The sequence below is a fragment of the Empidonax traillii genome, unplaced genomic scaffold (genome assembly GCF_003031625.1).
Source record: "Empidonax traillii isolate 1590-97213 ecotype Southwest subspecies unplaced genomic scaffold, ASM303162v1 scaffold45:size3623477, whole genome shotgun sequence".
In the NCBI taxonomy this organism is placed as follows: Eukaryota; Metazoa; Chordata; class Aves; order Passeriformes; family Tyrannidae; genus Empidonax; species Empidonax traillii.
Window position 1 is genome coordinate 118,823 of NW_020955238.1, and position 19,453 is coordinate 138,275.

Here is a 19,453-nt window from a genome sequence, read left to right on the forward strand (position 1 = left end):
GCCCAGGGGGGAGCACCTAAGAGTAGATGGAAGCTATATACATATGTGTACATTTAATATATATTTCTTTAGACACATGGAGTACACTATGTGAATGTAACCATGTTATGCAACAATTCAAAAAACAGCAGTGCTCTCCTTTATCCAACTTAGGGACAGTTTGGAGCAGTGAATATAGGTCATTGAGCACACAGCAAGAGACATTCATTTGCCCTACAGATACCCTAGCGATTAAATCTTCACCTTAAAGAAGACGTGACCAAGGTGAGACAGTGAGGAAAGAGAAGCTTGTTTGGCTTTTTTTTTTAGCTCCCTGTTCTGAAAAAAAAAAGAATTTGAATTTTCATCACAAAACAATACAAAGCTTGTTGCTTCAAACAAAACGCAAAAACCCCAGCTAACCCAAAGCAACCCACATGCATGACTAGAGGTTCATATTAAAGAAGATAATGCCCAAAATGTCTTTTATTTTTCATTTCTCGTAGTACAAAAAAACCTTTAAGGTCGTAACAGGCCTCAGTTCACTCCACAGAAAGGCTGATGATAATACTATGCCTCTGCATAGAAAAATTTTTATTTCCTTAATTTTAAAACAATAAAATTTAAATAATTTAAAAAATTTTAACCAAAAGCTTTTAATTAATTTTTAGGTAGCTAATTCAAAAGGGGATGTAAAGGCAGAGGAAGAATCACAGAACTCGTCCTAACTCCTGTGAGGGTTAATCAAGGTTCAACGAAACCCTGGTAAAGACAAGGTAGGGGTGCTTGAGAGTCCTAATGCTTTTAGAAAGGATTTTAACTCCACTCAGGCTGACTTCCAAAGCAATGCTAATAAGGAGAAAATTGTACCCACCTATGAAAGGTCATAATCATTCTTGCGTATTTGATGTTGTAAACACACTTTCCAATTGAGAATTGATATTACGAAGAAATTGCCTTTATAGTAATCCTTACTATCAGTAAGCATGGTGGGTTTTTTGCACAGCATTTAATAAAATTTTTGAATTTGATACCATTACTGGAAATAACTTCGCTAGCAACAAATATGAGCACCAGTCTAAAACATACCCAGTGGTAAAGAAAATAAAGTAATCTGCCCCATATAGAACCCCAAGAAGGCATTATCTCATTAAGTAGAACAGATAAGCACTGGAATGATCAAATAATTTTTTTTAAATTAATGGAGCAAAGCCAAGAAGAAAGTGGAATGAGGCTATTCCACCATCCAAACATTGAAAAGTTTCAAGGCAAAAAGCATGCCAGATGAGTACAACTGATTTTTCAAGACTGTACCGTGGGTAGAAGGACAGAGTATTCAGATGTCTTCTATGAGCTTCAATTATCAACTAAGTTTTATACAGACAACACACAACCACAAAATTGTTTCACAGTTTTTTAAATTGAAAAATACCAAGAAATAAAAATGGACACGCGGACATGATGCAGCATATATGAAACAGCATATGAAGGCCAACAACATTTGTGTATATTTACTTACTTACTGGTGGTAAAACAATTACTGTATGAAGACTGAATAAAAATAAAATAATTTAGTATGATTACACTTTACACAGGTATACACCAACACAGAATGTAAGCATATCAAAAGGCACCCAGAAGTAGAATGGGGAGAAAAAATCACAGGAGCTTATTCCCAAGAAAATAGTAAAATTATTGATATTTCTCCCCTCTGTGTTGAAGCAAGTCTAAAAAAATTAACCTATGTAATACTGTATTTTTTAAAAAAATAAACTATATATATACACACACACACACACACACACAAGTAAACTCAAGTGATCTCTCAGAGCATCTTGTTATCCTAAAGGCAAAACCAGTCACCTTAAATGGCATTCCTGGCATGCTTCCATAGCTTCTTCCCAAATGGCTAACTATATAACTTCTTATAGCTAGTTATTGCAATGACTCACTATTCTTATTATTTAAAAAAGGTTCTCCTCCTAGTGTCTTCATCACTGTACTTTATTTTTTACAATTGTAATTCTAGTTGTAATGGTTTCACGGGAATAAAAGTCAACTGAAGCTGTTTGTGTTTCTCATGTCCAGAGATTCTAGAGCACACATTTGCACGAGACCAGCTGCATGAGCAATGGTAAAAAACTTCAGGGAGCACTTGCAAGGCAGTCAGAGGCATCAGTCCATGGAAGTCCCGGAATAAACACACAGAAGTTGCCAATAGACTGGAACCACAGAAGGTTACATCAGTGTAACTCCACTCACACTACCAAATTGTATGACTTTGACTTAGTCAACATGAATGAAAAATTTGCACACTATCTGTGCAAGTTTTATCCCTGAGTAACGTGAAGCAGAAAATGACTCTGCACAATGAGAAGGTTTTAGGGATCACTAGCCAACTGAAGAAAATCTCCGCCATATCTTTACTTTGACATTAATAAAGCTAATAAAGAAGGATAAGGATTTTTTTTTTTCTACATTTTCTGCATTGTAGAGCCCTCTCCCTTGAATTCTGGAATAGTTTCTCCACTGGACATCAGGAAGTTTTATCAGGTATTTTCAGCTAAAATGTTAAGTGTTAGGCAGAGAATTGGTGATGGCAGCCACACTTTTTATACCAATGGTTAACATTCAAGGAACTCATCCAAGATATAGGAATACTTAACATCTGTCTTCCAAAGGACAGAATATGAGTCTTTACGTTAAAGCCAACATCTGCAACAGGCAGCCCTTGTGTTAAGTACAGGTACCAGAAGTTTTTTGCTGTGACTGAACATCCCCATCTAGTCCTAGATGTTAAGCTTGCGGTGCCAGTTTGGGTGTGTGGGGCCAGGGAAAGCAGCACAACTGGCCTGTAGCTGCCTTCAAGTGTCTGATCAGGTTGCAGAAGACTAGACCACCCTTCAGTATGTGTGTTCTTCTGGGTTGATCAAATCTCTCATGTCAATCATGTCCTATTTTGCATAAATAATTAAATATTCAATGAAGACTCTCACATCTAGATGGGTCAGACTGAAGGTGAGTATCATGAATACTGAAGTATCATTCTCACTCCTTAATACAACATTTACACAGAGGAAAAATACCACTGTCACCCACTATTCCCACCCCAAAAAATACTGAGTAATACATTAATACACCCTATGGGCAGACAAATACAACATTCTCCAGGAAAGTAGGTGGAAAATGAAATTTACTTTGGTTTCTCATGTCCTGAACAGGAAACATGAGAATCCTCTGCACTACAAGCTCCTGAAAATTGGATGTTTTCTTCAAGAAGAAAATACAGAAAATAAATTGGCAGATTGTCACCTCATTATAGTAGCAGAACTCAAACAGAAAATAAGAACACACTAGGAGAAAACTGAATTCCTTTGATATCAATTTCCTTCTCACTATTTTCCAATTTTCAGTTCAGCCACCATGCTGAAAATACAATTGCACTTAACCTGTCCTTGAATTCACCATGAAATTACAGCCAATTTCTGGCAGCCACATCAAGTGACCTTAAAAGGAGCAAGAGATATAGGTCGTTCCTGGGTAACATTCTATTCCATGAACAGCCAGTACAGGAGGAACAATAAATTCATAATTGGAAAAACAACTTCATGGCACCATGGACTCTACAGCCAAAAAAAAAAAAAAATCAAGAGTACAAAAGCTCATGTTGGAAGTGTAACTGAGTGGTGTGGTAAGATATCAGCCGTAAGTGCATAAATGAGGATAGTCACAGAACTCATAAAGCTCATAAGCTCATAAACCAAGTCTCTGTCTCTCTGTTAAAACAGAAGTAGGGGGAAAAAAAAAATCAAACCAAACCACAAAAGCTTATCGTGGTAAATGCAAACAGCTTTCTAAGTTATTGACTATCTTTTGAACAAGTCTGTGATACAGTCAATAAAGTTAACTTTTAAAGACGGCAAAGCCCCCAGCACACTCTCCCCCAGCATGTGCATCTTATTTTTGTGTATTATTTCTTATGATTTCTTTGCATTTCCTTTTGGCTTTTCTGCCACCGTCCTTGACAGATTGTACTTCTGCATAAAAGTCACTCAAAAAAACCCTGAACTGACAATACGCTAAATGAATTTGGAGATGGCAAAGAAAGAACACTTAATAAAGTCATAATAGCGGGGAAAAGAGATGAAAAGTTTCACTACCAGCTTTAAAGAACTTTAGCTTTATGCTCCAATCCCAGTAGGACTACAAAGATTGGTGCAATCTTAGAGTTCTTTGACACACAAGAATTCAAGTTCTAAAGGAACCGTCTGGTTCACTCAGTTCACTGCAACTGCAACAGATATTTAACCCTGAAAGGTCAATACCACATCCATGTGTACAAACTGGAACACTTCCAATGCACTACAATATAAAAAACCTTTTTAAATAATAGAAGTTACTTAAAAAATGTAATGCTAGGGTGTCAAAGGAAATAACACAGAACTGTGCACAAGCAAGTTGGCCAACAGCCTATATTTCTGAAGTGACCTTTTAAGTATTTTATACTTAACTCAGAATTCTAAATAAGGCTATGAACTATTTTAAACAATTCTGTTTCAATTATATAAGACAATGATGACAAAATTAAAACTTAGATCTGATCCAATAACTATCACTAGGTCTGCTAGTGTGGAGGAGGTGATAAATATCCACTTTCAGCTTTGAATTTCTTGTCTTTTCTCTGTGTTAACTCTTCTGCATTAAAAAAAAAAAAATCCTAGTTTTCGTTTTCTCTGTTCCGCCTACAGCCACCCCACCTCTGTTTCCCATCTGTCTACTCATTTCTTGCTGTTCTTCAACTAAATAACTTCCCAAAGATCTGTCTTGGCTCTGTTTGCCTGTTTAACTTGGCCAGTCCCTCCACTACAGCAGGCTAGAAGGTTGCAGGTAACCCAGCTGCTTCATTTCCACCAGTCTGTCAAGCAGGTTTGCTATAGCTTTGTTGACTTTATGTATCTCCACTTTCAGATTACAAGCTTTAGGTACACCACTTGGGAGCATTAATGAATATTTCTTTCTAACCAATTCAGTATTTAATAAAGTAAAATAAAAAAATACAGTACATACTTCAAATACCAATTTTAAGGAAGAATCTGCCTTATTCTTCCATCTCGCTCTGTTCAGTATTTGATTCTTTTAGTGCTTCACTATCCTATTTCTGAGGCTTAAGGGCTGCTCAGCATCTCTGTCCATGCTTACAAAAATGCAAATAAACAACAATTATGATAGCATGTATTTTCAATTCAACACTGAAAACAATGAATTTTGATTATAGCAATTCATACAACTTTTCAGTTACAAACTGAGCAATAAGTAAAAGTAGCTATCATAATGGCTGATGTTTTATTTCCTGTATCATGCCTTGAATGAAATTACAACTAGACAAGATATTTTACATTCCCAAATATTTATATCCCTCAAGGAGCCAGTTTCTACGTCTATCCTTTTAACCCAGAAATTCAGTTCTAAAGAGTAAATTATCAGACTCCTTTTAGCAAAGGCCAAATTGAATTAGTCCAAGGAAACTATGAACACAGAGATATTCCAGTCACTATGTTTACCTAATACATAGCAAACCTGGAAAAAATGGGACAAGAGTCAAAGGCCAAGAAAGGTGTTTCCATGAAAGATGTTGCAACGCTCAGCATTAAAGTATGAGTTTCTTGAAATGTAAACACAAATCCAGAGCTAGCCACCATTGTGTCTGCTCCATTGTACCGAATCACATCAAAAAAGGAAGGTCATCAAACATATTCTGTTATCCCAAGATAGACTGCTTGGGGCAAAACTGTCATGCCCACATTAACTTACTCTTACTGAAGTGAACCTTTTTCTTCATTTCTAATATAACTTCTTGCTTCACAGCCATCAGGAATAGCAAAAAATCAGTTTATCCTTGTCACAATTTCTTTTAAACACAGTGGTAGAAACAGTCGCTCCCTAAATGTTTGGTTTTGTGCCTTTGATGATTCCCAAGTAAATAACTAATTGCACTTGACCCTATTGAATTGCATCATCTTTCTAAACAGACTGTTTGGAATTCTAATACTGACACCAAACACAGGCAGTTCTCTCCCTAGTCACTTGGTTGCCTACTGAAATTACCAATCATACTGTACTTTTCATAATATAATCTATAAACATATACAAAAAACCTGCTCTCAGATCCATGAAAAACCCCACTAACAGTGAGCCACATGTGAGGGTTCTTGCAATACCGCTATGAAGCTTTTCAGTGCCTGCCACTTGGTAATTTTATTTAGATCCTGAATGCTTCTCCTTATCATCAGTGACAAACTCTGCTCAAGTCAGGACATTTGTTGTTTCTTCCTTACTCATAATAGGCTATCCTGTTGTAGAAAAACAATAGATGCATTCAAGATCATTTAATGTCTTAAAATCCATGATAGCTACTACACATCAATATGGGGTGCAGGAGCTGGAGAAGGGTTAAATTCTCCAGAACAGTAATTAAAAAAAAACAAAAAACAAAACCAACCAAACAAAAAACAACGAAAACCAAAACAAACAAAAAACACAAACAAAAACCAAAACACCCCCCCACATGCACACATACACCCCACCTATTGAATAGAGGTAGCCTAGTGAAAATTATAAGCACACATCACATCTCTAATCTTCAGTCATGAACAAGGGTATCAAACACCTGTGTATTCCAAAACTTACTGCACAAACCTAGAACATGATTTAATGGAAGACAACTTAGAAAAGAAATTGGACTGACATTTGAAAAATTGGATTTTGAAAGGAAGAAGTGAGTTTTGCTTCAAAAGGTTAGTGATTTGAACATTTCTTTAAGAGACAGGAGACCTAGATTCAGTTTTCTCTACAACTTGAGAGGATTGAAACCTGCAATCCTTACATCCAGCACAGTACCTCAACCACAAGTCTAGGGAATAGCCTAAGTGAATCAATTTTCAAACTCTTCCTTGAATCTCTGTATGTGGGAAGAATGGCTGAGGTCACTTGGTTTGTTCCACCTAAAAAATAGGACACTGAGGGGAGACCTCATTGTGGTCCATGGCTTCCTCATGAGGCGAAGCAAAGGGTCATGCACTGATCTCTTCTCTCTGGTGACCAATGACAGGACCCAAGGGAATGGTGTGAAACTGTGTTAGGGAAGGTTTAAGTTAGATATCAGGAGAAGGTTTTTTACTCAAAAAGTGTTAAAGCCCTGGAACAGGCCCCCAGGAGAACTGGTCACAGCACCAAACCTGCCAGAGTTCAAGAAGCATTAGGAAATGCTATCAGACAGCGCCATTTTTGGGGTAATCCTGTGCAGGGCCAGGGGTTGGATTCAATGATCCCTGTGACTCCTTTCCAACTCAGGATATTCTACGATCCTATGATCCTATAATGACAAGCAGAACACACAGCTGAAAATGAAAAGTCTCCTGTTTTGTGTCACTGACCTCAATATGTACTTGCATATTCTCTGCAGCCTGTATTTTAACATAAACATTTGCATATATGCAGACAATTAACATCTCATTCAATAAATGTACAGTGTGTGATGTGTTAGTCATAGGGTGACTGGGTTTACTTCCTATGCTTTGAAAGTTTTAACATAGTTTAAAAAAATAAAATTTTAAAGAGTCCATGAAGCACTATCCTTCATTTAGTCCAAAAAAAATTGCAGTCTTCTGAGATTCATATAGCACTTCTTCCTCTGACCACTAGTTGTACTTCCAGCAAGATGCATACACTCAAAGGGAGCAACTGATATGTCTAAAAACCTAATAACTAAATTGCCATAGAATATCAAAGGTATTCACACATGCTCAGTTGTTAGACATTGAAACACGGCATATAAAAAACTGTATGCCATTTTAATATCCTGAAAAGCTCATCCTTCTAAGAAATATCTTAATTTCAACATGGAAAGACTGTTACCAAATACTCTATTTGTTCATGCTTTGCAGCTATGCTGTGAGAGAACACCTAGGTTTTTTTAAACAATTAAACCACCTGTTCAATTTATTATACTGTATAAATATTAATAGCCTTGAGCATGTGGTTCTGCAAGATGAAAGCTATAAGTGCTATAATTCTCTGATTAAATTATTAAGATTTGAATCACCTAGTTCTTTATAGCTACAGATGACATCTAATCCGTTAAACTAAGATAAGCCTAAACAGATCACTAGATATCCAAGCCATTAATCTTACCTGACAGGCAGATGTATGTTAAATATTCACCCTGACCCCCAGTAGCTAGGAAAGGAATCTTTTTTTTTGTCCTTCTTTTCACTTGAACGGCTCCCAGCATCCTTTCATCATGAGGGGCAAAAATTTCTTTGCTGATTGCAGATTTGGCATTCATTGTAGATCACAGGTATAGCAGACTGCTGCTCTAAAATAAAACCATAGAAATAAAACAATATTAGAAACTCTGAAGTATGTAAAAGTCCAGTTAACTTACATGAGCATTAAAAGCCCTGAGTTTCAAATAAAGGCTTTAATGATTCAAAGAATTTAGAAGGTAATTTCACATCCTTAGAGGCAGAATTTTCAAATTATTCAAGCATCTTCACTGAAGTTGCTCTCCACATTTAAGTTTACTTAAACTAGCTAGGCTTATTTTGGGCAGAAGCCATTCACACTAGAACTACGATTTGTTGTAAAATCTTCTCAGAGAAACACCCTTCAACTTCATGCAGCATAAAAGCTTCATTAATTCCCCCTCTGACAACTGGAGAAAAACTCAGATCTATGTCCCACACAGAGAGGGAAAACACTGCAAGGGCATAGGGAAGGAGCACTGTGGTTGTGCTGGCAGACAAGTCACATTCACAGAAGCTATAGAAAACTTCAGATATGGTAAGACTGTTCCAAGCACTGCTCTTGGTGACAGTAGTTGATTGTACAGCTCTGGCATCTCTTGCTTTAGCACCTGATCCCCTCAATTCCTCTGTAATTACAAACTGGGCACCTGCACAGGAAACAATGTCAGAGAAACCATCAGGGTTAAGGCACACAAAACCACACCTCTACTTTTCTGCTAAGTTATTTTGACCCAGGTCAATTCCTCAGTGTGTTTCGTAAGGAAACAACACAGTCAACTTAGAAGAGACATTTGGAGAGAAAAAAATTATTGTAGAGAACAGGGAGGGAAGGAGGAGGGAAGCTGCTTATTCATGTGTGTCCTGCAAAGTAAAGTTCAATGTGACCACAGCTAAAAGAGAGAGAACTGAGAGGGCACATTAATAGGTTCTTTGTGTAAACAGCACCACAGCTGTAACTTCAGTTAGTTCTGCATTGAAATATTATACTACGTACACAGGCCACACTCATGGAAACTGTTGAATGCCACCTTTATTGTTCAAATATAATGACACTCCAATACACACACATTAAATTCCACATTTCTGTATTAAAGACTTTCAAGCCAAGATATCTTTTCAACATCCTTAGCTTTCTTAGTATGAGTAAGATCATCTTCAGGTCTGAACTACTGAATCCAGTAATTCGGCCTGTGGGATCACTTGATATTTGCCACAATTTTAAATAAACATAAATAAATTGCAGACAAATTAGATTATGAAATCAAGAGAGTCACAGATTTATTATTTTTATTGTGCATACTACCAGAAAAGTACTTGTCTTAACACTTTCAGTCTCAACATTTTGTTGTCACTATTTATGATATTCACTTATATTTTAAAAAATGGGATGGGGTGGGGGGAAGCTGTATTCATGGATATGTGACACAGCACAACTTAATTCAAACCAAATTCACCACTTACTAATTTTGGGAAACAGTATCCTGAGCCAAAATAATCTCTAACAGTATACCTCAGTTATCTACCAAAGAGGTATTTGAATTCTGACACGTTTTAGCATGAGGTAACTTTACATGCACCTTTACAGAAATCAACTGCATTTAAAAATTGGCCCCATTAAAAGAAAAATCCAGACCAATTTTGAAAGAAGAAAAGAATGAGTAGCTCCTGACAGGGTAACTCCTGACATGTAAATTACCTGTCCTTTAATAACAAATACATTGAATAAAAAAGACATGCAAAAGAATAAATTTACCCGGTAGTTATTTAGAAAAGGTTGTTTTTGCATTCATTATACCCTACTTCTCTCCTCTTCTGTATTATGGAAATATTTGAAGAATAACTTATACCAGCATGTAAACTGCTAGCATATTCCAACTAGTTTTTGAGTTGAATTTTTTTTTTTTTTAATTCAAGACCACTGTATATGACAACGGTCATATACACAAACTTCCTCCTAACTCAGATAGAGACTGATAATTTTTGCAATGATAATTTCAATTCCAGACCTTCCTATGCTTAAAAAAATTTCAATAAATAGCTTTTTGGAAAATACATATAAATGCTGTCAGGTAAAAATATACTCCAGTGACATTCAACTGAAAAAAATGCTCTCCAGATTGCAGTGACCTGATGCTGTTAAATCTAAATTGCTGAATAGAGGTTTTCAGAAGTTTTCTTAATGTTCATGGACTGCAAGATAAAGTGTAACTCCAAAGATACACTCAGTGATATAAAGGTTTCCTGGATTAAGAGAGAATGAAAGTTTTCCCTACCTACAGCATCAGAAAATTTTATTGGTTTATAACTTCAAAACTTACATATTGCTTTTCAAGGTTCACTTTAAGGATATTAAAAGCAAGAGGTCTCACTGCATTTGATAAGACTGCTGAACAACAGGCAAGTCAAACAAACAAGAGACACTAGCCAAATACAGTTTCATAGATTTTCCAAATAATTTTACTGTATTTATGCACTGCAACTTACAGCATAAAACTAGAATGTCAACGACATATGCAATAACTAAACCTAGGAGATTTCATAACTCTCTCTATATACACTCATCCCTATCTCTCAGGCAAGTGCTTTTATATACAATCAACATGCAAATAAAACTTTAAAGTCTAGTTCAACATGGTATGCAAGACAAATTAAAACTCCTGTTTCATGCAGGCACAGAAGATAAAACATAGAACAATCCAACATTGCAGTTTACTGCTGCATGCTGTCACGGACTTTATGATTAAGCTGATTTTATATACGTCAACCAGAAGCTGTACACAGACAGACACAGTAGATACCAAACTTGTGACTGGAACCTCCAACTAAAGCGTGCACTGACTGAGCCTTGGAGGTTGTGATCCTTCTGATCCTGTACTCGGGTTTACAACAGCTTCAGATACCATATTCAAGCAATTAATCTAACACAATGTGTACTTGACACGACTGCCAAATCTAATGTGAAAACTGACGTTAACACAAACCAGAGAAGCCTATTTATTTAAAGAAGAAAACAACCAACTGTGCCTGTGTACTAACAGACTTCTGAGATTAAGCTGTCATTGTAGGTTGGATGAAGTAATTTTTCACAGGTCAAAAAATCAGCAGTTGAATTTGAATAAGCAACCTTCTCCCTATTTAGTAGTGGATCTGTACAAAAGACCATTGTTTAAATAGGTAAAACATTCCAATATTCCTCTTTTTCACAGGGCAACATAATACAATCTTTGCCAGCTTTACTAAAAAAAAAAAAAATAAAAACGGAAGACTTGCTCAAGGAATACAAATAAGTCTCAATTTTTCACATTCCCCAACAAAACCCCTACTCTGATACAAAAACCTCACTGCCTGTACATGCACAACTTCATGTAGTGTACACATACTTCTTTACACAGTAATATTTTTTCTTGGCGCGCGTTCCAGGACAAATTCATCAGCAGTTTCCACTCATGGTCCATATGAACTCACAGATTGGAACACAAACTTTTTCCCCTGTACTCAAACAAAAAATGCCTTAAAGAAGAGACTTTTACTGGAGGATCTCTGAGCACTGAGCGACAATGCATTGTTTACAACATTTACCTCTTTGAAGCAAGAGGGATATACAGGTTTCAATAAATGTAAGAGTCCTTAAAGAGAGACTGCACTTCCCACTTCATGTTCTTTGTCCTACATATTTAATTCCACTCAAGTTATTACAATGATGATTTTGCCTGAACAAAGAAGATCCCATTTTCCTCCTGCGATTTTTCAGTCCATCTACCACAACATTATGGAACAGGACGTCAGCATTTACACTGTGTGCACAGCACACAACAGAAACACTGAGAGCAAATATTCCTGTGTGGCTTTGAAAAAGTGCCTGCAATGCGCTGCTCATTTGCATCTTCTCACATCTTTCTTTACTACAGTTCTTCTCCATCACATTTCTATCACTAAAAACTACTCCTATGAACAGCTGACTATTCCTCTGGAAGTGTGTGAGAGGACACCAATTAAAGGCAATTTCTTTAAAAAAATTTAAATAAAACCAGGAGAATTAAACTGAATCCCTCATGGGTCCCATACATTCAGTAACAAAAGATTGGACTGTTTTCTCATCAGCCAGAATCTCAAACTGCTTCCAGGCAGAAAGCCAGCAAGTGGCTAACTTACATCCACTTTATATCCACATACTTTATAGGACTCTATGCAAATAAGTGGAAAAAATGAGATTTACAGTATCTTTGGTGAGGTATAGGTATACAGAAGGAACTGGGGAAACTAATCCTCAGCATGCAGAATTCAACAGGAGCAAGTTAGAAAAGAGAAATTAAATACAAAGCAAGAGAAGGAAGAGCATGTTGTGTTTTCCAAAAGAAGACAAAATGTTCAGTATGTTAAACCTTGCTGTTTTCAAGGATCTTTAGTTTAATCACAAACAGGGATGGGCTCACAGGACAGGCTTACCACTGAAATGCTGCCTGAAGTGTGAAATCATCTGAGCAATCAAATATTGTTGGATGCAATTGTAACTCTAGCAAGCACTCAAATCTGCTTTTAATAAAGCCACTATCCTGAAAGAGGACATCTACTTTAGGAAATCATTGTAGGACACCATTGCCAAAAAGTAAAGCTTTTGCTATTGTGATAATTGTCTGCTTTTTACTTGCTGGAAGTGTTTAAACTACTTCAATCATCACTGGTCATCAAAATTCTGTATTTGCTGTTATCTCAAACAAATAGCTAGTACAGCTCTGGAAAAAACACAGAATCATTCAAAAAGCAAGGCAACTAAGTTCTCTTACTTCCTACCAAAACAAGTTCATGACTTTTAAAGTGATTTACTGGGAAAAAAAACCCCAATCATTCTCCAGAGTTATTTGTAGACAGTCACATTTCCAATTTATATTTCCAAATAAACTTTCAACTATGACTAGATCATTTGAATAACATATTAATTCTAAAAATATGAAAATTATAAAATTGTAATTATATTTGTAGCAATTTAAAATAGAAATAAGAAACATGGTTTTACTTGTGTATGTAATTACAAAGTAAACTGCCTAATCAAGCTGAATTGGACATCAGCAGACTTCAGAGAGCAGTGGCTCCTAAATTCAAATCTTGAATCTTTCATGCAGTGAAGTGACTTTTTGCTTTCTTTTAAGTGGAGCCTACAGAGGTTTTATATTGCAGCCCACCTAATTCAAGACCAACACCTGGCAGAATTTACTGTAAATTACAAATACAAGCCTTCTTAACTTGGTCTTTAAAAGCTATTCTTTGGTCATGGAAATTTAGCAGCATTGTTTACTGAACCCTTGAAGCAGCCTGGTTTGAGTCTCCCAAAAACTCCTAGAATAAGCAAAAAGCACAGGAAAGAATATACTGGATATTGTACTGTGTGGCCTGAGAACATGTGATGCTTTTAGTCAATGAAAAAAAGAATAGAAGAGAGGAGAAGCACACAGTAATAACATCTTAAAGCCACTAAGAAGCAATAAGTGCCTAAGTATTATGTTTGACACGTTTCTTCACCTGAGGCAGGTAGCCTGAGGCTCTGAGCAATTCCCATAACCTTTGATTTCCCAAGAAGGTGATTGGAATTCTGTGCAAGTTATGTAGTCCTATAGATCTAAAGAGATATAGAGCTCTGAACAGAATACGTATTTATAAAGCAGCAATTAAAAAATGGATGCAAAAAAGGAGGGTATCTTTCAGTTTATATCATCATACACAATACTTTAAAAAAAATCAAAGTTCATTTAAAAGTTTTGTATACCTTCCTCCATCACACTCCAAAACCCCAAACATCTACTTACAATGAAAGTTTATCAGGGACATCACAGAAATCCCACAAGTGGGTAAATGAAAACCAGACCCACTTTCATCTAGAAGACAGAGCAGTTGTTTTCATTCCTGCACTCTGCTCTGCTGAATTAGAGATATACATACAGCATCATGGTAACCAACATCATTACTTCCAAGCCAGACGGTAGCAAAAGATGAAGATGCAGTATCACTTGATTCTTTTGACATTGTGCCCTCAAACGGTATAGAAAATTAAGTAGGAGGTGGACAAGAAGGTACCATCCATATTGATGGATGAGTTACTGCATAAAGCTTTCACATAGCTTTCTCTTGTTTTGAAAAGAAAACAATTCCAGATCTTGCAGCTAATGTCCAAATAATCAGTATCATAGATCCTGGCTCACAAAAGGATGCAATTCTGAAGTGAACCTAGAGTCCTGTAATATGGGAAAATCCAACTCAAATATAACATGTCTGTACAGTGACTCTGTGTGTGAATGCCTGCAGACTGTTTGTAGATTACTTTAAACATGCAAGAAAACAATTAGATATTCAAGGAACTGCAGCAAATTAAAATTAATTGCTGCTTGTGTTTTCATAGCATTCTGGATCGAGATTATACTCATTAAAAATTAATAAAATAATCATGCAAGGATCAGCGGACACTGATTCTGTAAGCATTTTCTTAACTGCCAAAAGCAGCAGCGTTCCATAAATGTGCCTTCCTCTGAACCTGGTATGGACAGCTGCGTGTGTTTCTGGGAGTTGCCCAAGGGAGGGAAAAGCACCTCAACAGAAGTGATACAGCACTGTTCTGGTCTTTCTAAGTAAAAAGCAGCAGTTGAGGACCCATCCAAAGAGGTTCTCATTGTAAAAGTCTCAAAATCTGAAAGTCATCATTATTTGAGAATATATGAATTTGAAAATAAAGATGGAGAACACCACATTAAGCAGCACCACCCAAGCAACTATTTACCAAAAGCTGATCAAGAACTACTCGGGAAGACTGCTGCTGGAGTTATCCTTTTGAAATGAGAACATTTGGAATCTCAGAGAGATTCAGAGAGAAACTTAGGAACTGCCAGATGTTATAACAAAGCCTCGAGAGAGACCAGATTTGCATTTGTGGAAAGTTATTTATTTATTTATTTATCAGGACACTGGGACATTTATATGAGTAAGAACTACTACTTCTGCATAGCAACATTAAAAATCAGCCTTGAGAGGTCAGCTTAACTCTTATGACCAGTTATTATATTCACCCTTAGACTTCCATTTGCTGTAGGAATAGTTTCTGCCATTCCTCACAGATTTCTTCCATCACTTCTGCTCTCCAGACTGTTCCCCACTGGCTTACATCTTTTTTGAAATGCCATCCTCAAATCTGGACTCATAACTTCATTTATGGCACCAGGGTCAACTTAAAGAATATTCGTGACAGGGAGTAGCCCATGTCCCCCAGGGAAAGGGAAACTAGTTTTAAAGACTGCAGTTTGAAACATGCAAAATTTCTTTCAGTAGTCTGTGCTGTTTCACAATTAACTTATGACCACCTTAAGCATTTGTACTGGTAGAAGTCACTGATTTCCCTTTGTGCTTTTCTTCCTTATGACGGCATCAGTGCTTCTGTGGTAGACCTGTGAACTAGACAAGAGAATTAATCCAGTTTTAATCTAGTTTGAAAAAAAAAATAGTGATTTGTTTTGGTTTTATTCAGATCAACTCCCTGACGCAGTGCACCTCACAGCTGTGTGTCAGCACATGGGAAGGAAAAGCACGGGGTAAGATTAGGGCTGCCTTAGGCACCAGCAGTGTTAGTTTATAAGGATCGTAAAACTGTGGTTTAAAGACAGAACCTGAAATGCCAGGAACTTTCATCAAATATTGAAATCAGCTGACTGAAGACATGGCATGGAGCTGATCTACACAAAATTTTTCAAAATCAAAACTGGCAACATAGAACGAAACTGCATAAAAAGTGGCAAAACAGGAGTTCATACGGGGCATCTCCTTGGTAAGAACAAATGTGTCTCAAGACAATAGAAAATTCCTTGGTATACCAACTCCGTTATTTGTTGGATTAAATAAAGGGGTAGCAAAAGGGCAGGTAGGAAGTTAGGCTCTGTTATATTGCAATCAGAACCTGTTGCATATAGGACTGTACAAAAATATGATATAATATGTTATTACTGCACTATAGCCCATGTAAGTGTAACATGCTAAGTCATGTCAGCTACTCTGGCAAGACATCTCACAGGAACCTGATTTTGCCTTATTAAGTACTGATCACTGAAAAAACACATTAAAAGGAATCAACTTTCTCCAGTAAGTATAAATAGGATTTTTTCAATCACTCCAAATGCCTGAGCAGAATAACTTACTAGCAACATGCACAATGCTTTTAAGAAAGAAAGATATGTGGCTCTGGGGATATCAAAATCTCTCTAAGAGCAGACACACCTCTATAAAATATTACACGAATGCTCTTCTTGAGGGAAAACAAGAACTATGTAAAAGTAGTAAACCGTCTGTTGGCAGCATCCTGATATTTTGCAGCAGTTAACTAAATACAATTTTCTTTTTGGCAAATAACAGAAGCTGAATGCATTTCTGACATGTTGCATAGTTCTTCTTAGAAATCCCCAAACAGTTACAAGCAACACCCACTTCAAAATGGGCAAGTTCCATAAAGTTTGCAAAATTGCAGAGTTCTGTAAACTTAAGAAATTATATTAAAAAAAGAAATAAAAAAAAAAAAAGAAAAATATCTGCTCCAGTGTTTTATTTAAGGGATGTTATCATCTCAGGAATTATTAAAAATGCTATCCACATCTTCTGGCCTCTTCTATGTTTGATTGCTTAGCTCTGCTCTCCTGACAGAATTCAGGGCCAAAAAGGTCTTGTATGCTTGAAGTTTTGGGGGTTTTGTCCCCCCTTTTTTTTTTTTTTTTAATGAATGACTTGTTTTTCAGTCTCTGAGAAAAATCTGAGTTAACCTATGAAGGAAAATAGTGCTTTTTCCTCTCTGTTGATACTTTCATAGTAATTTACAATCAGTGATCAGTGATAAAAGTATTTTATTTTAACAGCTGGAAAATTCCTATCAAACATGGAAATGGTGAGGAGAAATCTTGTCAAATGATATGCCTCTTGGGAACAAGATAGTCTTCTTTCAAAATGTATATAAAAAAAAAAACCAAACACAAAATGAACATACAAACAAAAAAGCAACCAACACACTTCTCCCTCTGCGCTCCTTTCAGAGTGCAAGCAGGGACTTCTGGAGGATGAAAGCTTTCATCAGGTTTATGCATCTGGACAAACCATTAAGTTTTAGATTAACATCTCCTCCAGATCAGTATGGTGTTAATGTATGTGATACCTGCAAAAACACACAGTAACAACATGATACTGATACAATATGGGGCAAGAGAAGGTGGACCAAGGAGTGACACCTAAGTTTATCCAAGAAACATCCTGTCCAAGGAGTGAGGACAGGATAGCATAACACAGCACAAAGCCCCTGTACCATTTATTTCATACATTTAGTAGTGATCTTATGCTTCTTGCACACAAAACTTACATTTCACATGTCAAAGTAGGAGGGCTGTTTAAAAAAAAGCGAACAACAAACCATGACAAATCATACAATGTACATCTTTCATCAGACAAACCTCAGATTGATACCACCTCAATCAATATATCAGATATCCTTCTAGTCTTAATCTTAATCAGAACTTTACTATGAATAAATTTCATTGTCTCCAAACAGTGGGCACAGCTATGGACCCTGAAATAACATTGTCTCTCACTGTATCTTCACAATCTCACACAAAGATAATTGTAGCACCAAATGCACACTGATTTTTGAAGTACACATTCTCAAATTGAGTAATAATCTCAGTTTTCCCCTATTAAATTCATAAGTATAATAATTGACAACGTCCACAGCAATGAATCCTCTGCAACAGTTCTGTGCAAAAATCAACTTAATACATCCCACATCTAGTGCTGAGCTGTAAACACTGATATTACAAACAAAATGACATCCCCAACCTTCAAACTGTTTACTGGCAAAAACCATTTAAAAATATAAAAAGGTATTTCTCATGGTCATACCCCTAGATAAAACAGCATCCAACTGAAAGAACAAGCACATATCCCATACAGAATTATAATTTTTATTCCAAAAATACTTTCTGCATGAACAAAAGGAAGAAATATATTGCATCTTTAAGACATTTGAATACAAGGTAAGGAAAAACAACTGCACGCCACACATCCCTGGTTGTGGTGTGCACCCTAGAAAAGGAATTACTGTAGATACAGACATATTTATCTCAAATGTAACATTCTTTTTCTAGCACAAACAGCCTCATGAAAATCCTCCACCTGTGCAAAACCAAATCACTACACTATGCAACATTAGTAACCCACACAACTGCTCAAGGACAGAAACAGCCAGTTACAGGTAGGAAAACTGTTTCACAAATAAATAAATCTGGTCCTGTCCTCAGCCAAAAGAAGCTTTTCAGCAGCTGCTTATGCCAGTTTAACGGTGGGATGCTACCAAATAAAGAGGTCAACATCCTTCATCTCCCAGTATTTTGATGATTCATTAGAACACTCATTCTATACTAAAATTTGCAGCTGCACATCATTAGTATCAACACAATGAGACTGGTGGGAGGAATATGCACTACTTTTGGCAGTAATCTACAGTTCACTGTGTTAATTCATTCTCGAAACCTTACCCTCATCTCTGCACATTCCTTTAGAAACAAGGCTGAAAATTACATTCTTAAATTTTATTATTTTTGAATCCTAAATTCATGTCTCAAAGTCAATATTAGCATGTGCCCTGTTACACTGAAGCTGTAAACTCTTTTCCACAGCTTTCACCTTTTTCTTTCTTTACTCAACAGGACCTGTAAACTCTACTAACCCTAACACCACACTGTATTCAAAACTATTAACTACTTTGCCTTTTAACTATATAAGTAGTTAAAAGCAATTAGGTCCAGTCAGTAATTAACTGCTTACATATAGCATCCAGAGAACTTTACAAGTATATCTTACGTTAAACCAAGTGATATCTTTGCTATAGGCTTTTCCTTTCATATATTCCACAGATATAGAAAAACAACAAAGCATAAAATTCATAAAGGTATTGGTAGCATTATCTCCAGGCCTGTAACGCCTCAAAACTAGCCACCTACAAAATCAGCTACATTAAAATATAAAAGTTTAATTTAATAATATGAATATGCAAATCAAACTTGACTTTACCCTTTACTTTTCATTTCACACAGTCACTATGTAAATAAACATTACTTCAGAACCTGATAATTCTTCATTCATTAGACTAAGCCACTATA

The 19,453-nt window shown here is 36.3% G+C and overlaps 1 protein-coding gene across 1 annotated transcript in view; it reads right to left on the reverse strand.

Moving 5' to 3' along the window:
- STXBP6 (syntaxin binding protein 6) overlaps positions 1–19,453 on the reverse strand; it is a 113,857-nt gene that overhangs the window by 67,294 nt on the left and 27,110 nt on the right. The window contains exon 3 of the mRNA XM_027878736.1: positions 8,170–8,353. Coding sequence (XP_027734537.1) covers positions 8,170–8,323 — 154 coding nt within the window. The 5' untranslated portion in view covers positions 8,324–8,353. The remainder of the gene's footprint in view (positions 1–8,169; positions 8,354–19,453) is intronic.